Source organism: Heterodontus francisci, chromosome 1, assembly GCF_036365525.1.
Source record: "Heterodontus francisci isolate sHetFra1 chromosome 1, sHetFra1.hap1, whole genome shotgun sequence".
NCBI lineage: Eukaryota > Metazoa > Chordata > Chondrichthyes > Heterodontiformes > Heterodontidae > Heterodontus > Heterodontus francisci.
The window spans coordinates 5,528,198-5,551,371 of record NC_090371.1 but is presented as its reverse complement, the minus strand read 5'-3'; the positions used below and the strand labels follow the sequence as shown (position 1 = coordinate 5,551,371).

General features: G+C 48.1%; 1 protein-coding gene across 1 annotated transcript in view; it reads left to right on the top strand.

The window, feature by feature from the left end:
- Positions 1-23,174, top strand: part of LOC137377639 (disintegrin and metalloproteinase domain-containing protein 12-like) — a 561,477-nt gene that overhangs the window by 288,502 nt on the left and 249,801 nt on the right. Inside the window, exons 11-13 of the mRNA XM_068047508.1 lie at positions 5,379-5,521; positions 14,538-14,715; positions 20,319-20,411. Coding sequence (XP_067903609.1) covers positions 5,379-5,521; positions 14,538-14,715; positions 20,319-20,411 — 414 coding nt within the window. The remainder of the gene's footprint in view (positions 1-5,378; positions 5,522-14,537; positions 14,716-20,318; positions 20,412-23,174) is intronic.

Below are 23,174 nucleotides of genomic sequence, written 5' to 3'. Positions count from 1 at the left end.
TTTAGCTCCCCCTCAGTGAATCCTTGTTCACTGCTTTCCAATTGTAAGGAAAAGAAATCAATCAGACAGGTTTTCTTAGATTTAAACAAGAAAGGTGGAAGTTTATTAATCTTAAACTCTAACTCGGTTAATGAATATACGGCCTGACCACACTAGCATTCATATGCGATAAGCACACACGCAAATAGAGACAGAAAAAGTAGAAAGAATAAAGGGGAAAGATTTGAGGCAATAGCTGGGTTTTTATTTACAGTCCTTTGAGCTCGATGTAGTGTCTTTGGTTGCCGGGAAGGCTTGCAGTTTCGTTGGGGCCCAGTGCACACTTTCAAACCTGTTTTGATAGAGGAGTCTTGTGTCTCTTGAGGTTTGAGTGACTTCAGTGGATCCGGAGATTAGTGAAAGAGAGAGAGCCAGACAGGAGAGAGGCTCTTGGTCCAAGTTCAGTTGTAATCTGCAGTCTAACCCAAGCTGTCCTGTGAGCAGTTCAAAACTAGACCTGGGCCAGCAGGTTAGTCATGTGACTCGCTTTTTAACAAACTCCTGCGTCTGTGGATTCCAAAGCTCTCGGTGGAGGCTGGGGGAGGGGGGTGGTGTAGTGATGTCTCTTACATCGACAAGACGTGCATCATCATTGCCCTGACCGACCTCTGTTAATTGAAGCAGTGAGCAGTTCCCATTGTCTTCTCCCAGGCGACTGTCTCTTAGAATGCAAATGTTTTTCCAGCCACTGCTGATCTCTTTAAACAAGTCATCTCTTCATTGCAGCACCAGTTTAAAATTAATGTTCAAATGATGAAATTAATTTGTCTCATTCTTGGCAGGTGGGGGTCTTCATCGTGGTGGGGGGAGATGAAAGATCGCGGGGAGGAAGACAGGAGAGATCATGGGGGGGGGGAGATAGGAGAGATAGTGGTGGAGGAGAGGAGAGATCATGGGGAGGAAGAGGACAGGAGTGATCGTGTTGGGGGGGAGAGGAGAGGAGAGATTGCAGGGGAGAAGGAGAGGAAAGATCGCAGGAGGAAGAGGAGAGGAGAGATCGCGGGGAGGAAGAGGAGAGGAGAGATCGCGGGAGGAGGAGAAGAGAGATCGCGGGGGAGAAGGAGAGGAAAGATCGCAGGAGGAAGAGGAGAGGAGAGATCACTGAGGAGGAAGAGGTGAGGAGTGAACGCAGGGGAGTGGAGAGGAGAGATCGTGTGGGGGAAGAGGAGAGGAGAGATCGCGGGGGGAAGAGGAGAGGTGGGATCGTGGGGGAGGGAAAGAGGAGAAGAGAGATCGCGGAGGGAAGAGGAGAGGAGAGATAGTGGGGGGGGGACGAGGAGAGGAGAGATCGCGGGGGAGGAAGAGGAGAGGAGAGATGGTGGGGGAGGGGAAGAGGAGAGGAGAGATCGCGGGGAGGAAGAGAAGAGGAGAGATCGCGGGGGAGGGGAAGAGGAGAGGAGAGATCGCGGGGAGGAAGAGAAGAGGAGAGATGGTGGGGGGGAAAGAGGAGAGGAGAGATGGTGGGGGGGACAGAGGAGAGGAGAGATAGTGGGGGGGAAAGAGGAGAGGAGAGATCGCGGGGGAGGGGAAGAGGAGAGGAGAGATCGCGGGGAGGAAGAGAAGAGGATAGATCGCGGGGGAGGGGAAGAGGAGAGGAGAGATCGCGGGGAGGAAGAGAAGAGGAGAGATGGTGGGGGGGAAAGAGGAGAGGAGAGATCGCAGGGGAGGGGAAGAGGAGAGATCGCGGTGAGGAAGAGAAGAGGAGAGATGGTGGGGGGGAAAGAGGAGAGGAGAGATCGTGGGGAGGAAGAGAAGAGGAGAGATGGTGGGGGGGAAAGAGGAGAGGAGAGATCGCGGGGAGGAAGAGGAGAGGAGAGATGGTGGGGGGGAAAGAGGAGAGGAGAGATCGTGGGGGAGGGAAAGAGGAGAGGAGAGATCGCAGGGGAGTGGAGAGGAGAGGAGAGATAGTGGGGGGGAAAGAGGAGAGGAGAGATGGTGGGGGGGAAAGAGGAGAGGAGAGATCGCAGGGAGGAAGAGGAGAGGAGAGATAGTGGCGGGGACGAGGAGAGGAGAGATCGCGGGGAGGAAGAGAAGAGGAGAGATGGTGGGGGGGAAAGAGGAGAGGAGAGATCGTGGGAGAGGGAAAGAGGAGAGGAGAGATCGCGGGGAGGAAGAGAAGAGGATAGATCGCGGGGGAGGGGAAGAGGAGAGGAGAGATCGCGGGGAGGAAGAGGAGAGTAGAGATGGTGGGGGGAAAAGAGGAGAGGAGAGATCGCGGGGAGGAAGAGGAGAGGAGAGATCACGGGGAGGAAGAGGAGAGGAGAGATGGTGGGGGGGAAAGAGGAGAGGAGAGATCGTGGGGGAGGGAAAGAGGAGAGGAGAAATTGCGGGGAGGAAGAGGAGAAGAGAGATAGTGGGGGGGAAAGAGGAGAGGAGAGATCGTGGGGGAGAGAAAGAGGAGAGGAGAGATCGTAGGGGAGGAAGAGGAGATGAGAGATCGTGTGGGGGAAAGAGGAGAGGAGAGATCGCGGGGGAGTGGAGAGGAGAGATCGTGTGGGGGAAGAGGAGAGGAGAGATGGTGGGGGGGAAAGAGGAGAGGAGAGATCGCGGGGAGGAAGAGGAGAGGAGAGATAGTGGCGGGGACGAGGAGAGGAGAGATCGTGGGGAGGAAGAGGAGAGATGGTGGGGGGGAAAGAGGAGAGGAGAGATCGTGGGGGAGGGAAAGGGGAGAGGAGAGATCGCGGGGAGGAAGAGGAGAGGAGGGATGGTGGGGGGGAAAGAGAAGAGGAGAGATCGTGGGGGAGGGAAAGAGGAGAGGAGAGATCGTGGGGAGGAAGAGGAGAGGAGAGATAGTGGGGGGGAAAGAGGAGAGGAGAGATCGTGGGGGAGGGAAAGAGGAGAGATCCTGGGGGAGACGGAGAGGAGAGATCGTGTGGGGGAAGAGGAGAGGAGAGATGGTGGGGGGGAAAGAGGAGAGGAGAGATCGCGGGGGAGGGGAAGAGGAGAGGAGAGATCATGGGGGAGGGGAAGAGGAGAGGAGAGATCGCGGAGGAGGGGAAGAGGAGAGGAGAGATCGTGGGGGAGGGGAAGAGGAGAGGAGAGATAGCGGGGAAGCGAAGGAGGAGAGGAGAGATCGCGGGGGCCAGAGGAGAGGAGAGATCGCGGAGGAGGAAGAGGCGAGGAGAGATCGTGGGGGGGGGAGAGGAGAGGAGAGATCGCGGGGGGGGAAGAGCGGAGGAGAGATCGCGGAGGAGGGAGAGAAGAGGAGAGATCGCGGGGTGGAAGAAGAGAGGAGAGATCATTGGGCGGGCAGGGGAGAGGAGAGAAGAGATCGCGGGGGAGAAGAGGAGAAGAGAGATCGTGGGGAGGGAGGAGGAGAGATGAGATCGCGGGGGAGGGGAAGAGGAGAAGAGAGATCGTGGGGAGGGGAGGAGGAGAGGTGAGATCGCGGGGGAGGGGAAGAGGAGAGATTTCGGTAGGAGGGGAAGAGAGGAGAGATCGCATGGGGAGGGGAAGAGGAGAGGAGAGATCGCGGGGGAGGGGAAGAGGAGAGGACAGATCGCGGGGGAGGGGATGAGGAGAGAGAGATCGCGGGGGAGGGCAAGAGGAGTGGAGAGATCGCGGGGGAGGGGATGAGGAGAGAGAGATCGCGGGGAGGGGAAGAGGAGAGGCAGATCGCGGAGGGGAATAGAAGAGCGGAGATCGTGGGGGGTGGGGAGAGGAGAGGACAGATCACGGGAGAGGGGAAGAGGAGAGGAGAGATCGCGGGGGAGGGGAAGAGGAGAGGAGAGATCGCTGGGGAAGGGAAGAGGAGAGGAGAGATCGCGGGGAAGCGAAGGAGGAGAGGAGAGATCGCGGGGGCCAGAGGAGAGGAGAGATCGCGGAGGAGGAAGAGGCGAGGGGAGATCGTGGGGGGGGAGAGGAGAGGAGAGATCGCGGGGAGGGGCATGGAGAGATCGTGGGGGAGAAAGAGAGGAGAGATCGTGGGGGGGAAGAGGAGCGGAGAGATCGTGGGGGGGAAGAGGAGCGGAGAGATCGCGGGGGGGGAAGAGCGGTGGAGAGATCGCGGAGGAGGGAGAGAAGAGGAGAGATCACGGGGTGGAAGAAGAGAGGAGAGATCATTGGGCGGGCGGGGGAGAGGAGAGAAGAGATCGCGGGGGAGAAGAAGAGGAGAAGAGAGATCGTGGGGAGGGGAGGAGGAGAGGTGAGATCGCATGGGGAGGGGAAGAGGAGAGGAGAGATCGCATGGGGAGGGGAAGAGGAGAGGAGAGATCGCGGGGGAGGGGAAGAGGAGAGGACAGATTGCGGGGGAGGGGATGAGGAGAGAGAGATCGCAGGGGAGGGGAAGAGGAGAGGAGAGATCGCCTGGAGGGGAAGAGGGGCGGAGAGATCGCGGGGGAGGGGATGAGGAGAGAGAGATCGCGGGGGAGGGGAAGAGGAGAGGAGAGATCGCGGGGGGTGAAGAGGAGAGGAGAGATCACGCGGGGAAGAGGGGAGTAGAGATCGCGGGGGAGGGGAAGAGGAGAGGAGAGATCGTGGGGGGGGAGAGGAGAGGAGAGATCGCGGGGGAGGGGAAGAGGAGAGGAGAGATTGTGGGGGGGAGAGGAGAGGAGAGATCGCGGGGGAGGGGAAGAAGAGAGGAGATCGCGTGGGGGAGAAGGAGAGGAGATATCGCGGAGGAAGAGGAGAGGAGAGATCGTGGGGGAGGGGAAGAGGAGAGGAGGGATCGCGAGGGAGGGGAAGAGGAGAGGAGAGATCGCGGGGGAGGGGATGAGGAGAGAGAGATCGCGGGGGAGGGGAAGAGGAGAGGAGAGATGCGGGGGAGGGGAAGAGGAGAGGAGAGCTCGCGGGGGAGGGGGAGGGGAAGAGGAGAGGAGAGATCGCGGGGGAGGGGATGAGGAGAGGCAGATTGCGGAGGGGAAGGGGAGAGGAGAGTTCGTGGGGGGGCGAGAGGAGAGGCAGATCGCGGAGGTGAATAGAAGAGGAGAGATCGTGGAGGGGGGAGAGGAGAGGAGAGTTCTTGGAGGGGAAGAGGAGAGGAGAGCTCGCCGAGGGGGAGAGGAGAGGAGAGACCGCGGGGGAGAAGAGGAGAGGAGAGAGGGGACAGTGGGGGGAGATTGCGAGGGAAGTGAGAAGGACTTGAGGGGGAGTGAGGTAATCTTTGTTGGATTGATACTGCAGGCACGCTTGCCTACCTTGGAGTTAGAATTGCTCCCTCCCGAGTCTAACTACATGATGATGTAGATGATGTGTGTGTCAGAGGGAATGTGTATGAAGGGCTGTCTGACGGAGGATGAGGCCGTGTGAAGGTTTTACTAACCAGTCAATGCAATGTTTTGTTTTTGACGTCCAAGGATGATATTGAAACGTGTTCACAGATGTTCCTGCTGTTCCCTCAGGACAACCGGCCGAGCTTTCTGGCAGTTGCTGCGACCCTGGCTCATGAAATGGGACACAATCTGGGAATGTCACATGATACTGAAGATCGGCATTGTAACTGTCCAGACCAGAAAATTGGCTGTATCATGGAAGAAGCCCAGGGGTAAGAAACATATTCAAACAGTGTGGATGGTGTCGAATCTCATTCCCACTGGACAAGGGTGAAAAATTCTGTATGAGAATAGTTTAGCAGATAACAGAAAAGGAAACCCAAAGTCTTTTACCAACATATTGAGGGTTATTTTGATGGAAGGTTGGAAACAGATTCCACATTTCATGTCTCTTGGCATTTCTTTGCAGGCGAAGATTTTGGGAAGGTTGTAGTCATCAGTTACAGGCCCGCTGGTGACTGGTCAGGCCCAACCGGCAGATTCTCCCACAGTGGGTACAAGTGAAGGTGTTGTCACTGCTGGGGGCAATTGGATCTGTCCTTCTCCTCCTTTTCTCTTTCATGCTGGTTCTTTGCTCAGTCTCGAAGGTGTCTGTAGCCCTCCTGATGTAGCATCTCCAGGCATCACAATCTATGACCTGTGCTTCCCACTGGCGATGGTCAATGTGGCACAGAGCGGGACTTCTTCAGAGAGTCCTTGAAACGTTTGCATGGGGCCCCTCTGTTCCTTTCACCAGTGGTCAGCTCTCCATACAACACGATCTTGGGCAGGCGACTGTCGTCCGGGCAACATGACCCATCCAACGCAGTTGGCTTTGCACTAGATGGCCTCAATGCTGGTGATGTTGGCTATTTCCAGGACTTCAATGCTCCTTGAAAAGCTTGGCCATGGTGAAGCAGTTTCATGAAAATCAGTGCGGACAAGTCAACAAAACAGTAACCTCTCGAGTCCCTTCCATATCTCCAATGGTGTGAATCAGGGATGTATGCAGACCCTGACCCTATTCACCATCTTTTTCAGCATGATGCTGCAGTAGGCAATGGAAGACGTTAAGGAGGGAGTTTACGTTCACTTCCAGACTGATGGAGGCCTTTACAACCTCAGGCATCTTCAGGCTTTCACAAAGACACAAAAAAAACTAATCCGTGAGCTTCTTTTTCATTGATGACTGTGCTCTCCTGGCCCACAGTCAGTCAGACCTGCAACGTATAACAACATGTTTTTCCGAGGCGGCACAACTCTTCAGACTGAAAATCAGTTTAATGAAAACTGAAGTCCTGCATCAGCCTGCACCCCCGAGAAGAATACAGACCACCAAGCATTGTCATCGAGGGAACTGAGCTGAATGTCATCAAGCAATTTACTTATTTGGGGAGAGTCATCTCATTTGATGCCACCATAGACAAGGAAGTGGATAATAGGCTCTAAAAAGCAAACAGTACATTCAGCAGACTCTACAAATGAGTTTGGAGCAACCACAGCCTCAGAGCACAGACCAAACTCAAAGTGTACAAAACCATAGTCCTCACCATCTTTCTGTATGGTGTCGTGTCATGGATACTATACCGCCGTCATGTACACCTTCTAGAGTGCTTCCATCAGTGTTGCCTCCACAGCTTCCTCAAGATCCACTGGCAGGACCGCATCACAAACATTGAAGTCCTGGAAACAGTCAACATCACCAGTGACAGTGAAGTAACATTGATATAGTTCCAAGTGTTGATGATCAGAGGGACTTGGGGATACTCAGACAAGGAACGGATAAAGTTAACATGTAGGTGCAGCAGGCTATTCAGAAGGCAAATGGCATGTTGACCTTTATTGCAAGGGGATTGGAGGACAGGAATAAAGAAATCTTACTACAATTGTACAGGGCATTGGTGAGACCACATCTAGAATACTGTGTGCAGTTCTGGTCTCCTCATTTAAGAAAGGATATACTTGATTTCCTAAATTGGTCCCTGGGATGAGGGGGTTGTCCTTTGTTGAGAGGCTGAGTAAATTGGGCCTACATTCTCTGGAGTTTAGAAGAATGAGAGGCGATCTAATTGAGACATACAAGATTGTGAAAGGGTTTGATAGGGTAGAAGCTGAGAGATTGTTCCCACTGGTCAGGGAATCTAGAACACAGGGACACAGTCTCAGGATAAGGGGTCAATCATTCAGGACTGAGATGAGGAGAAATTACTTCACTCAAAGAGTTGTGAATCTTTCTGGATCCTCCATCACTGAATACATTTAAGGCTGGGATAGATAGATTTTTGGTCTCGCAGGGAATCAGGGGATATGGGGAGTGGGCAGGAAAGTGGAATTGAAACCCAAGATCAGCCACGATCGTATTGAATGGTGGAGCAGGCTCAATGGGCTATATGGTCTATTTCTGCTACTGTTTCTTGTGTTCTTGTGTTCCAAGTCAGGATGATGTGTGGCTTGGAGGGGAACTTGCAGGTGGTGGTGTTCCCATGCATCCGTTGCCCTTGTCCCTCTCGGTGGTGGAGGTCGCGGGTTTGGAAGGTGCTGTCGAAGGAACCTTGCTGCGTTGCTGCAGTGCATCTTGTAGATGGTACACACTGCTGCCACTGTGCGTCGATGGTGGAGGGAGTGAATGTTTGTGGATGGGGTGCCGATCAAGTGGGCTACTTTGTCCTGGATGGTGTCGAGCTATGTTAGGATAACTGAAGTCCCCTGTTTTAACGATTTTATTGTTCTTTCACCTGTCTGTAATTCCCTTGCAAATTTATTCCTCAATATCCTTCACACCACTTGGTGACCTATAGAATGCACCCAATAGTGCAATGGCACCCTACTGTTTCTTAGCTCTTACCAAATATACTCTGCCTTTGAGCCCTCAAGAACATCGTCTCTGTCCAGCACTGTAATATGGAATGACCTCATTCTGTGCAGTAACAAATTTAGGAAAATAAAATTGAAGTGACTTTATCTGAATGTGTGGGGCATCTGCAATATGATAGATGAATTAGTGGCACAAATAGAGAAATGATTTAGATTTAATCACGATTGGAGAGACATGGTTACTATGGTTGAGAAATAAATATTCCAGTGTGCACCAAATCTCGAAAAGGCAGGCAGAATGAAAAAGGAGGCAGGGTAGCCCTGATAATAGGAACATAAGAACATAACAAATAGGAGTAGGAGTAGGCCATTCAGCCCTTCTACCACTCAACCATTCAATGAGATCATGGCGAATCTACTTCAACATCATTTTCCTACATTATTCCCCATAACCTCTGAAATGTCATCTGCAAATTTAGCCACCATGCCATCGATCCCCTCATCTAAGTCATTGATATAAATTGTAAAAAGTTGAGGCCCCAGTACAGACCCCTGCGGGACTCCACTCGTCGCTTCCTGCCAATCAGAAAAGGATCCATTGATGCATACTCTCTGTTTTCTGTCAGCCAGCCAATCTTCTATCCATGCTACCCCCTACATCATGAGCTCCTGCTTTCCGCAATAACCTTTTATGTGGCACCTTGTCAAATGCCATCTGGAAATCCAAGTACAGTACGTCAACGGGCTCCCCTGTATCCACAGCACGTCAATTCAACTATAAGTCCTTGAAAACATATTTTACAAAAATTAGAAGCACTCTCATAACAAGAGAAAATGTTTGCAGGGCTTTGGAGAAAAGGCAGGGGCATGCAACGAGCTGAGTAGCTTTTAGAGAGAGCCAGCATGGAGAGGAATGTGTTCATTCTGGACTCTAATCATTCGACGATTCTCTACCTTCCTCCACTCTGAGAAACAACCGTTCACCAGTACACGCTGTGCCCCGTCACTCACCCAAATTCATATCCATGTTGCTACTGTCCCTTTTCTTCAATGGGCTTTAACTTTGCTGACTCTTTATCAAATGCCTTTTGGAAGTCCATGTAAACATCAATCGCATGATCTTCATCAACCTCCGCTGATACCTCATCAAAAAGCTCAATCAAATTAATTAAACACAATTTGTCCTCAACAAATCTGTGCTGGCTTTCCTTAAATAATTCACATTTTTCCAAGTGACTGTTAATTTTGTTTCGGATTATCGTTTCCCAAAGCTTCCTAGCACTGAGGTTCAACAGAGCAGACTTTGTTGCTGAGTTTATCTTTACAACCTTTCTTGAACAAGGGTGTAACTGTTACAATTTTCCAGTCCTCTGGCATCACCCCTGTATCTAAGGAGGATTGGAAGATTATGACCAGATGTATCCTTGGATGCTATGGGAAGCAAGGGAGGAGATTGCTGGGGCCCTGGCAGAGATTTTTGTATCATCGTTAGCCACGGGTGAGGTACCGGAAGACTGGAGGATAGCTAATGTTGTGCCTTTATTTAAGAAGGGCAGCAGGGGTAAGCCAGGGAACTACAGGCCAGTGAGCCTTACATCAGTGGTGGGAAAGTTATTGGAAGGGATTCTGAGAGACAGGATTTATATGCATCTGGAAAGGCATGGTCTGATTAGGGATAGTCAGCATGGCTTTGTGCGTGGGAAATCATGTCTCACGAATTTGATTGAGTTTTTCGAGGAGGTGACCAAGAGGATTGACGAGGGCAGGGCGATGGACGTTGTCTACATGGACTTTAGCAAGACCTTTGACAAGGTCCCGCATGGTAGGCTGGTCCAGAAGCTTCGAACACATGGGATCCAGGGTGAGCTAGCAAATTGGATACAAAATTGGCTTGGTGATAGGAGGCAGAGGGTGGTAGTGGAGGGTTGTTTTTCAGATTGGAGGCCGGTGACCAGTGGTGTGCCGCAGGGATCAGTGCTGGGCCCTCTGTTGTTTGTCATATATATTAATGACTTGGATGTGAACGTAGGGGGCATGATTAGTAAGTTTGCAGATGACACCAAAATTGGTGGTATAGTGGACAATGAAGAAGGTTGTCTAAGGTTACAACAGGACATAGATCAACTGGAAAAGTGGGCAAGGGTTTGGCAAATGGAATTTAATGCAGACAAGTGTGAAGTGATGCATTTTGGGAAGTTAAACCAGGGTAGGACATATACAGTGAATGGCAGGGCCCTGGGGAGTGTTCTTGAGCAGAGAGACCTTGGGGTGCAAGTACATAATTCCCTGAAAGTGGCAACACAGGTGGACAGGGTAGTGAAGAAGGCGTATGGCATGCTTGCCTTCATCGGCCAAGGTATTGAGTACAAGAGTTGGGATGTCATGTTACAGTTGTACATAACGTTGGTTAGGCTGCATTTGGAGTACTGTGTGCAATTCTGGTCACCGTACGACAAGAAAGATGTGATTAAGCTAGAGAGGGTGCAGAAAAGATTCTGGATGTTGCCTGGGTTGGAGGGCTTGAGTTATAAAGAGAGATTGGATAAGCTGGGTCTGTTTTCCCTGGAGCGAAGGAGGCTGAGAGGGGACATGATAGAGGTATATAAAATTATGAGAGGCATAGATAGGGTAGATAGCCAGAGTCTGTTTCCCATGGTAGGGGTGACTAAAACTAGAGGGCATAGATTTAAGGTGAGAGGGAGGAGGTTTAAAGGGGATCAAAGGGGTAAATTTTTCACACCAAGAGTATTGGGTATCTGGAATGAGCTGCCTGTGGAGGTGGTGGAGGCAGGAACAGTAGTGACATTTAAGAGGCATCTGGACAGGTACTTGAATGAGCAAGGCATAGAGGGATATGGAATTAATGCAGGCAAGTGGGATTAGTATAGATAGGCATTATGGTCGGCATGGACGCAGTGGGCCGAAGGGCCTGTTTCTATGCTGTACGACTCTATGAAGGGACCGAAGGTATGGTTGCTAAATTTGCTGATGGCACAAAGATTGATAGAAAAGTAAGTTGTGGAGAGGACATAAAGAGGCTACAAAGGGTTATAGATAGGTTAGGTGAGTGGGCAAAGACCTGGCAAATGGAGTATAATATGGGAAAGTGTGAAATTGTCCATGTTCGCAGCAAGAATAAAAATGAAGCATATTATCTAAATGGTGAGAGATTGCAGAGCTCTGAGATGCAGAGGGATCTGGGTGTCCTAGTGCATGAATCACAAAAGGTTAGTATGCAGGTACAGCACGTAATTAGGAAAGCTAATAGAATGTTATCATTTAGTGTGATGGGAATTGAATATAAAAGTAGGGAGGTTATGCTTCAGTTATATAGGGCATTGGTGAGACCACATCTGGAGTACTGTGTACAGTATTGGTCTCCTTATTTAAGGAAGGATGTAAATGTGTTGGAGGCAGTACAGAGAAGGTTTACTGGACTAATACCTGGAATGGGTGGGCTGTCTTATGAGGAAAGATTGGACAGGCTAGGCTTGTATCTGTTGGAATTTAGAAAAGTAAGAGGTGACTTGATTGAAACATATAAGATCCTGAGGGGTCTTGACAGGGTGGATGTGGAGAGGATGTTTCCCCTTGTGGGAGAATCTAGAACTAGGGGTCACTGTTTAAAAATAAGGGGTCACCCATTTAAGACAGAGATGAGGAGAAATTTTTTTCTCTCAGAGGGTCGTGACTCTTTGGAATTCTCTTCCTCAAAAGACAGTGGAAGCAGAGTCTTTGAATATTTTTAAGGCAGAGGTAGATAGATTCTTGATAAGTAAGGGGATGAAAGGTTATCAGGGGTAGGTGGAAATGTGGAGTAATCAGTTCAGCCATGAACTTATTGAATGGCGGAGCAGACTCGAAGGGCCGAGTTGCCTACTCCTGCTCCTAACACGTATGTTTGTATGTTCGTATGACAGAGGCTGGTAATTCTCCTGCAAGTAACTCACCTCCTGACTCCCCAAAGCCTGTCCACCATCTACAAGGCACAAATCAGAACTGTGATGGAATACTCTCCACTTGCCTAGATGGGTGCAGCTCCAACAACACTCAAGATGGTTGACACCATCCAGGACAAAGCAGCCCACATGATTGGCACCCCAGCCACCACCTTCAACATTCCCTCCCTCCACCACCGACGCACAGTGGCAACAGCGTGTACCATTTACAAGATGCACTGCAGCAACGCACCAAGGCTCCTTAGACAGCACCTTCCAAACCCACGACCTCTACCAACTAGAAGGAGAAGGGCAGCAGATGCATGGGAACACCACCACCTGCAAGTTTCTGACTTGGAACTATATCACCGTTCCTTCACTGTCACTGGGTCAAAATCCTGGAGCGCCCTTCCGAACAGTATTGTGGGTGTTCCTACCCCACATGGACTGCAGCAGTTCAAGAAGGCAGCTCACCTTCTCAAGGGCAATTTGGGATGGGCAATAAATGCTGGCCTGGCCAGTGACACCCACATCCCATGAAAGAGTAAAGAAAATATCCTCCATTCTCTCTGCAATTGTGGACAGTGTGCTTGGAAGGCCTGTCAGTACATTGCTCATTCTCTGCTGCTGCTCAATGATTATCCCCTTCATCGATGGCCCTGACATATATCATCTGTGTCCAGCTGAGCAGAGCTTGGAGAAATGTGTGCCCTCCAATGGGAATGCTCCACAGCTGTCCCTCCCAGTGCCAGCTGCTCTTTCTCAGTTATGAAGATTGAGTCAGCAGGTGAATATTCAACTATCTGAGTTTCTGTATGGTCTGCAAGAATTCTGTGATGGTACACTTTCAGAACCAATCATCCTCTCTGAGGATTTGTTTCCATGTGGTCCATAGACTCCTTCTGCACTGATGAAGACCCTGTTGAAGATAATAATTTAAAAAAATGTGAATGAGTCCTGCATCCAGGATCATGTCACTACACTCCTGCTGCTCAGCTCCTGGGAAAACTCCAACCATGCCTTCTCTGTTTCTGTGTCTGATTTTCTTTTCCTTCCCTCGCTGGGTAATAGCATTTTCCTCTGGCTCCTCACAGCACTCTCTGCAGCACATCCAGGGAGGCATTATTGAAATGAGGTGCTGCATTTGTACATTTCACTTTCATTCTTCAATTTCCTTCTCACTTCAACTGAACTCCACACTTCCAGATTACATATTTACATTTTCTCTTCAAATACTGAAATTGAGATCTTGTTACACCTGTCACTGCTGATTGAATGGGAAACCCACATATATAACGGTAAGGATCTGGCTGATTTTAAAAGATACTGACAGTCATGTGTTATGATTCCCATGGAGATCACCAACAAAACAAAGAATTGAATCCACCAACTGATCCCAGGGAACAAAAATACCCAAATGGACAAGAGTTCACTTAAATAAATGTTACTTTAACTCTCAAATCAAACCCAACATAAATTAAACATGAACTAATAATTAAATCACAGTCAACATATATATCTTAAAGGTTTCATTTTATTTATCAAATGCAACAAAGATAGTCCTTACGAATCCTTTGAGCAGTCCTATCAGCAAGACGGTGCCAAACAGTCCCAAATTACATCAAAATCAGGAATTTCCTCAGGTAGTTTCAAGTCCTGTCCTCCAGGATGCAGATACAGAAGTAATGATGTCCCATTAATAGAGTGTGATACAATCTTCCCTTTAATGGCTCAGTCTTGTCATCTCTCGACCAACCTTGGCATCACCCAGAACCATCCTGATGGCATGGATCCACTGTTAACTATTTAAGTCACTGAAGACAGCTGCTGTAAGTCATATTCGCCAATGGTCATCTCTCAAGAGTCCAATTTCCTCAGCCTGCAGCCTGTCTTTTAAAAACAATTGCCAATAGATCCCAGCTTATCTCTTTCAAACAACAGCTGGCTGTTTTTGCTTCAACCCATGGCAGAGTTTTCTTCTAAACTGAAATCTGAGTTCCACTCACATGTCTGTAGTCACATCTCTGATCATAAGACTGGTTTTGTCTTTCTCAGAGCTCTGGAGCTTTCAGTCTCCTTTCCAATAAATGACTGGCTCAGAAAAAAACACAAGCTTTGTCTCCAAAGTCAGAGCACCTAACAGTTTAACAAGTCAGCTTTATAGAACACAGTCTGCAGCTGAAGACTCCAGCAAACATGCTTAACATTTCTTTGAGTTTAGCATGGGAGGTGGGGCCCACCTTTTGCTCCCAGCCCATTTCCCAGATAAGATCAGGGCCTATGTCTTTATCAATCCAGGGAGCTCTAGCTTTACTTGTCCTTCCTTTTACACTTCATGGGAATTTGTCTATTTGTACCTAAATTTCCTCCTCTATGAGGGGCACCCCATTGTTCATTTACTCTTTTATTACTGCATTTCTCTGGTGTTTTAATTCTCTCTGCCTTCCTGGTTTTTTTCCATTGCTCCTTTGACATTCTGGTATGTTTTTATCTTCAGTTTACTCTTGCCAACAAAATTCAGCAGCTGCAGCCGAGACGACTTGATGAGATACCTGAAACACGGTTCAGGGATGTGTCTCTACAACCTGCCAAACCTGGACATGCTGGTTGGGGGCAGCAGATGTGGCAACTTGTTCAGGGAGAAAGGTGAAGAATGTGACTGCGGCAGGCCAGAGGTAAAGAGGAGCCAGATATGTCCTTCCTGAGCTGAGGGCACAGATAGACACGTGGCAGGATGATATCATAGCTATTACAGAAACATGGCTTAAGGAAGGACAGGAATGGCAGCTCAACGTTCCTGGTTACAGGGTCTTCAGATGCAATAGGGAAGGGGATAAGGAAGGAGGGGGAGTGGCAATTTTGGTCAAAGAAACTATTAGAGCTGTGAGGAGGGATGATATGTTGGAAGGTCCATCAAATGAGGCCTTATGGATTGAGCTAAGGAACAAAAAAGGGGAAATCACACTGCTGGGAGTGTACTATAGACCCCCAAACAGTCAGAGGGAGATAGAAGAGCAGATATGTAGGCAAATCTCTGAGAAGTGCAAGACCAATAGGGCAGTAATAGTCGGGTATTTTAACGATCCCAATATTAACTGGGATAGTGTAGTGTGAAAGGAACTGAGGGAGCAGAATTCTTGAGGTGCATTCAGGAGAAGGTTTTGCCCAGTATGTAGCAAGTGCAACGAGAGAGGGCACAGTTTTAGACTTCGTTTTAGGAAATGAAGATGAGCAGGTGGAAGGAGTGGCAGGGGGAGAGTATTTTGGTGGTAGTGATCATAATTCAGTCCATTTTAATATAATTATGGAAAAGGACAGAGATAGAACAGGAGTTAGAGTTCTCAATTGGGGCAAGGCCAATTTTACTAAACTGAGGAGTGATTTAGCGGAAGTGGACTGGAAACAGCTACTTGAAGGTAAATCAGTGTCAGAACAGTGGGAGGCATTCAAAGGGGAGATTCAAGGGGTTCAGAGTAAACATGTTCCCACAAAGAAAAAGGGTGGGAGCCCCATGGATGCCAAGGAGCTTACAGGGTAAGATAAGGCAGAAAAGGAAAGCTTATGTCCAACACCGAGAACTTAATACTACAGAAAGCCGAGAGGAGTATAGAAAGTGGAGGGGTGAAATCAAAAAGGAAATTAGGAAAGCTAAGAGAGGGCATGAAAGAATATTGGCAAGCAAAATCAAGGTGAATCCAAATATGTTTTATCAATACATTAAGAATAAGAGGATAACTAAGGAGAGAGTAGGGCCCATAAAAGACCAAAAAGGTAACCTATGTGCAGGGACAGAAGATGTTGGTATTGTTCTTAATGAATACTTTGTGTCTGTCTTCATAAAAGAGGGGGACAATGCAGATATTATAGTTAAGGAAGAGGGGTGTAACGTATTGGATATGATAAACATAGGGAGAGAGGAAGTATTAATGGGATTAGCATCCTTGAAAATTGAGACATCACCAGTGCCAGATGAAATGTACCCTAGCCTGTTAGAAGAAATAAGGGAGGAAATTGCGGAAGGTCTGATCATCATTTTCCAGTCCTCACTGGATACAGGTGTGGTGCCAGAGGATTAGAGAATTGCTAACGTTTTACCTCTGTTTAAACAGGGAGCGAGGGATATACTGAATAATTACAGACCAGTCAGTCTAACCTCAGTAGTCGGAAAATTATTGGAATCTATTCTGAGAGACAGGATAAACTGTCACTTAGAAAGGCACAGATTAATCAAGGATAGTCAGCATGGATTTGTTAAGGGAAGATCTTGTCTGACCAACTTGATTGAATTTTTTGAAGAAATAACAAGAAAGATAAATGAGGGTAGTGCAGTTGATGAGGTCTACATGGATTTTAGCAAAGCTTTCAACAAGGTCCCACATTGCAGACTGGTTAAAAAAATAAAATCCCATGGGATCCAGGGAAATACAGCAAGGTGGATACAAAATTGGCTCAGTGGCAGGAAACAAAGGGTAATTGTTGATGGGTGTTTTTGCGACTGGAGGGCTGTTTCCAGTGGTGTTCTGCAGGGCTCAGTACTGGGTCTCCTGCTTTTTGTGGTATATGTTAACAATTTGGATGTAAATATAGGGGGCATGATCAAGAAGTTTGCAGACGACACAAAGATTCGCCATGTGGCTGCAGGAAGATATTGATGGTCTGGTCAGATGGCCAGAAAAGTGGCAAATGGAATTCAACTTGGAGCAGTGTGAGGTGATGCATTTGGGGAGGTCAAACAAGGCAAAGGAATACATGATTAATGGGAAAATATTGAGACGTGTAGAAGAAGTGAGGGACCTTGGAGTGAACGTCCACAGATCCCTGAAGGTAGCAGGACAGGTCGATAAGCTGGTTCAGAAAGCAGATGGAATCCTTTCCTTTACTAGCAGAGGTATAGAATATAAGAGCAGGGAGGTTATGCTGGAACTGGATAACTCATTGGTTAGGCCGCAACTTGAGTACTGTGTGCAGTTCTGGTCACCTCATTACAGAAAGGATGTAATTGCACCAGAGAGGGTACAGAGGAGATTTACGAGGATGTTGCCAGGACTGGAAAAATGCAGCTATGAGGAAAGATTGGATAGGCTGGGATTGTTCTCCTTGGAACAGAGAAAGCTGAGGGGAGATCTGATTGAAATGTACAAAATTTTGTGGGGCCCGGATAGAGTGGAGGTGAAGGGTCTATTCACCAAGCAGAGAGGTCAGTGACGAGGGGGCATAGATTTAAAGTGATTGGTAGAAAGATGAGAGAGAGATGAGGAAAACATTTTTCACCCAGAGGGTGGTGGGGGTTTGGAACTCACTGCCTGAAAAGGTAGTTGAGGCAGAGACCATCAACTCATTCAAAAGGAATCTGGATATGCACCTTAAGTGCCGTAAACTGCAGGGCTACGGAACAAATGCTGGAAGGTGGGATTAGAATAAATGGATCATTCCTCGGCTGGCACAGACATGATGGGCCAAGTGGCCTCTTTCTGTGATTCTATGAGTGGTGATCAGCATTCATTGTCAGCGTCTATTGGACGTCATGGTGGACTATAAAGCTGATTGATATGGAATAAAGGCTTTGTTTATAGTTAGGATTGATTCCAAATTTTATTCTTTCCAGGGATGTGGGTGTTGCTGGCTATGCCAGCATTTATTGCCCATCCTTAATTGCCCTTGAGAAGGTGGTGGTGAGCTGCCTTCTTGAACCGCTGCATTCCATGTGGGGTAGGTATACCCACAGTGCTGTTAGGAAGGGAGTACCAGGATTTTGACCCAGCGACAGTGAAGGAACGGTGATATAGTTCCAAGTCAGGATGGGGTGTGACTTCGAGGGGAACTTGCAGGTGGTGGTGTTCCCATGTATTTGCTGCCCTTGTCCTTCTCATTGGTAGAGGTCGCGGGTTTGGAAGGTGCTGTCTAAGGAGGCTTGGACAGTTGAATTTCAAATCCTAACTGGGATCATTTGGTCTTGATTTGACAGGCCAATTTTCTTTTACAAACACAAGACTTGAAAAAAGGAAGACACGTTTATATAGTGGCTTTCATGAATATACAACTTCCCAAGTTAAAACAGAAGTGCTGCAAATACTCAGCAGGTCTGGCGGCATCTGTGGAGAGAGAAAGAGAGTTAAAGTTTCAGGTCTGTGACTTTTCATCAGAACTAACAGAACTTCTCCGCCATTTCCACCACCTCCAGCGTGATGCCACTACCAAACACATCTTCCCCTCCCCTTCCCTGTCAGCAATCTGAAGGGAGCGTTCCCTCCGCGACACCCTGGTCCACTCCACCATCACCTCTGTCTCCTCATCCCTTTCCCACGGCACCTTCCCATGCAATCACAGGAGGTGTAATACCTGCCCTTTTACCTCCTCTCTCTCCTCACTATCCAAGGCCCCAAACACTCCTTCCAGCGATTTACTTGTACTTCATTCAATTTAGTTTAGAGATACAGCACTGAAACAGGCCCTTCGGCCCACCGAGTCTGTGCCGACCATCATCCACCCATTTATACTAATCCTACACTAATCCCAAACCCATATCACATCCCACCTGTCCCTATATTTCCCTACCACCTACCTATACTAGGGGCAATTTATAATGGCCAATTAACCTATCAACCTGCAAGTCTTTGGCATGTGGGAGGAAACGGGAGCACCCGGAGGAAACCACGCAGACACAGGGAGAACTTGCAAACTCCACACAGGCAGTACCCAGAATTGAACCCGGGTTTCTGGAGCTGTGAGGCTGCGGTGCTAAACACTGCACCACTGTTTACTGTATTCACTGCTCACAATGCGGTCGCCTCTACATTGGGGAGACCAAACACAGATTGGGTGACCGCTTTGCGGAACACCTCCGCTCAGTCCGTAAGCAGGACCCCGAGCTTCCACTTGCTGGACATTTCAACACCCCCCCCACCCCCTGCTCTCATGCCCACATTTCTGTCTTTGGCCTGCTGCAGTTTTCCAGTAAAGCTCAACATAAGCTTGAGAAATCGTACTGCATCTTCCGATTAGGCACTCTGCAGCCTTCTTGACTCAACATTGAGTTCAACAATTTCAGAGCATGACTGCCATTTTTAAAATTTTTTTTTTAACTTTATTTTATGGCCGTGTGCCTGTCTTAAATTTGTTTTTCATGGTTTTGTTTTTGGACAGAACTGTTCATTATTCTGCCATTAGTGCTCTCTCTGGACTCATGCTTTATCTTTTACTACAACTATTGACACTCCCTTTGCCTTTTATTCTGTGATATCTCTGTCATTTACTCTCTCCTGCCCTCTGCCCTATCACACACCTTCCCTTTTGGTATTCTTCCCCCTCCCACTTTTCACTTGCTGAAAGCCTATTAATTTCTATCTTTTGCCAGTTCTGATAAAAGGTCACAGACCTGAAACATTAACTCTGTTTCTCTCTCTCCACAGATGCTGCCTGACCTGCTGAGTATTTCCAGTACTTTCTGGTTTTATTTCAGATTTCCAGCATCCACAGTATTTTGCTTTTATTATATAACCTCCTAAATTACCTTACAGCCATTCAAGTACTTTTTGAATTGTAGCCCGTGTTATAGGAAATGGGACAGCCAATTAGCTCACACCAGAGTCCCACCAGAGTTAGCACCGCAGCCTCACAGCTCCAGGGACCCGGGTTCAATTCTGGGTACTGCCTGTGTGGAGTTTGCAAGTTCTCCCTGTGTCTGCGTGGGTTTCCTCCGGGTGCTCCGGTTTCCTCCCACATGCCAAAGATACGCAGGTTGTTAGGTTAATTGGCCATTATAAATTGCCCCTAGTATAGGTAGGTGGTAGGGGAATATAGGGACAGGTGAGGATGTGGTAGGAATATGGGATTAGTGCAGGATTAGTATAAATGGGTGGTTGATGGTCGGCACAGACTCGGTGGGCCGAAGGGCCTGTTTCAGTGCTGTATCTCTAAATAAAAATAGTAATGTGATAATGATGAGATTACCGTTTTTCGTGATATTGATCAGTACACTGGGGAGAACGCTCCTGTTCTTTGGAATACTGTCACGGGATCATTTACATCTGCCTAAGAGGCCTTGGTTTAACATCTCATCTGAGAGATGGTAGCTCGGACAGTGTAGCACTCCCCAGGTACTGGACTGGAGCATCATCCAGAATTTATGTTCAAATCCTGGAATGCTACTTGAACCCACAACTTTCTCACTCAGAGGCCAGATCCATTTAAATGCTATGTTTTGAATTCAGTGCAGCTTTTCTTATGTTGAGATATCCCTTCAGTAACTGGTCTTTTCTTTTATTTGTTTTACCTCCAGGAATGTTCGGACTCTTGCTGTGAGCCATCGACCTGTAAACTTAAACCTAGTGCAAAATGTTCATCCACTGGCGTCTGCTGTAGGAACTGCAGAGTAAGATCTCATTGGGTCACTCGGTGCTAGACAGAGCAGATCTGGCTGCAAACAGGGTGCTGGAGGACTGGGAGATTTCCCAGCTTAAACATTGCTCTTTCACTTTGGGCCTGGGTTGAAAACCAGTTCAGATGGATGGGATGAGTTCTTCTCACAGCTAACTATAAGGATCCTATTCTCCTTAATTTGCTGGTAAATTGACATTCTCAGAGACAGGAGAGGCCTGAAGAAGGCTTTCTGTTGCATCTTCAGGAATTCAGAAATAGGAATACCTTGCATATAGCTCATGTGACGTAGTTGATTCTGAGTCAAGTGTACTGAATCTTAGTAAAGGAAACTACGAAGATATGAGGTGCGAGTTGGCCATGACGGATTGGGAAACGTTACTTAAAGGGATGACGGTGGATAGGCAATGGAAAACATTTAAAGAGCGCATGGATGAACTGCAACAATTGTTTATTCCTGTCTGGCGCAAAAGTAAAACGGGAAAGGCAGCCAAACCATGGCTTACAAGGGAAATTAGAGATAGCATTAGATCCAAGGAAGAGGCATACAAATTCGCCAGAACAAAAACAACAGACCTGAGGATTGGGAGCAGTTTCGAATTCAGCAAAGGAGGACAAAGGGATTGATTAAGAAGGGGAAAATAGAGTACGAGAGCAAGCTTGCGGGGAATATAAAAACTGACTGTAAAAGTTTCTATAGGTATGTGAAGAGAAAAAGATTGGTGAAGACAAATGTAGGTCCCTTACAGTCAGAAACAGGGGAATTTATTATGGGGAATAAAGAAATGGCTGACCAACTAAATGCATACTTTGGTTCTGTCTTCACAAAGGAGGATACAAATATCATACCAGAAATGTTGGGGAACACTCAGAAGAGTGAGGAGCGATCTCAAAGAAACCTATAAAATTGTAACAGGACTTGACAGGGTAGATGCAGGAAGGATGTTCCCGATGGTGGGGGAGTCCAGAACCAGGGGTCATAGTCTAAGGATATGGGGTAAACCTTTCAGGACTGAGATGAGGAGGGATTTCTTCACCCAGAGAATGGTGAACCTGTGGAATTCGCTACCACAGAAAGCAGTTGAGGTCAAAACATTGTATGTTTTCAAGAAGGAGTTAGATATCGCTCTTGGGTCCAAAGGGATCAAAGGGTAGGGGGCGAAAGCTGGAACAGGTTACTGAGTTGGATGATCAGCCATGATCATAATGAATGGAGGAGCAGGCTCGAAGGGCCGAATGGCCTACTCCTGCTCCTATTTTCCATGTTTCTATACTTGAAGTTTTAAATTATTTTCTTGGGATGTGAGCATCACTACCAAGACCAGCATTTATTTCCCATCCCTAATTACCTCTGAGAAGGTGGTGCTGAGCTGCCTTCTTGAACTGCAGCAGTCTGCCCCCACACTGATAAATGTACCTCCTCCCCACTCCCCACCAGTATTGCACATCTTTTCCCCGGACGGGGATCCAAAGGCGCGGGAGTGCCGACCGCCAGACCAAAGATCACGGCGAGCCATCAAGAGGAGGTGTAAGTATATTAAAATCAATTAATTTAATTGATTTAAATATTCAAATCGTGGTCCCGTCACCCAGCGACCTGGAGGCTGCCATGGTGCCTCACCGCCACCGGGAGGATGGGGACGGGCCCTGCCAGCGTCGAAGGCCTCATCCGGGGCCATCTTCAGGCCAACCTCACTCTACACCCCCCCACCCCCCACCCCACAGATCCTGACATCAAGGGCCCTTTAAAATCATGCCCCATGTGTGAATTGGAGGGGAACTTTCAGGTGGTGATGTTTCCATTCACCTGCTGCCCTTCTCCTTCCAGGTGGTAAAGATTGTGGGTTTGGAAGCTGCTGTCGAAGGAGCCTTGGTAAATTGTTGCATTGCATCTTGCAGATGTCCTGCTTCCACTGTGCGTCGGTGGTGGAGGGAGTGACGTAAATGTAACATGCCACGTAATCAGCCGAAGCCTGAATATTGTCAACGTCTCATCTTAATCACATTACTATTTGAAGGACTTTGCTGTGTGTGAATTGGCTGCCCCGTTTCCTAATACACGGGCTGCAATTCAAAAAGTACCTAAACATACAGACACATAAGTTAGGAGCAGGAGTAGGCCATTCGACCCATCTAGCCTGCTCCCCCATTCAATAAGATCATGGCTGATCTATTTATGTTTCGAATTCCACACTCCCATCTACCCCCGATAATCTTTGATTCCCTTGCCTTGCCTAACCAGAATCTATCCACCTCTGCCTTAAAAATACTCAGTGACCCCGCCTCCACCACCTTCTGAGGCAGAGAATTCCAAAGCCGCATAACTCTCTGAGAGAAAGAATTTCTCCTCATCTCTGTCCTAAATGGGCTACCACTAATTTTAAAACAGTGCCCCCTAGTTCTGGACTCACCCACAAGAGGAAACATCCTTTCCACATCCACCTTGTCAATACCGTTCAGGATCTTATAAACTTCAATCAAGTCTCCCTCACTCTTCTAAACTCCAGTGAAAACAAGCCCAGTCTGTCCAACCTTTCCTCATAAGACAACCCACTCATTCCAGGTATCAATCTAGTAAACATCCTCTGAACTGCCTCCAACATATTCTTTTTTTTACTTTTTGGGCCTCCTTATCTCGAGAGACAATGGGTAAGCGCCTGGAGGTGGTCAGTGGTTTGTGAAGCAGCGCCTGGAGTGGCTATAAAGGCCAATTCTAGAGTGACAGGCTCTTCCACAGGTGCTGCAGAGAAATTTGTTT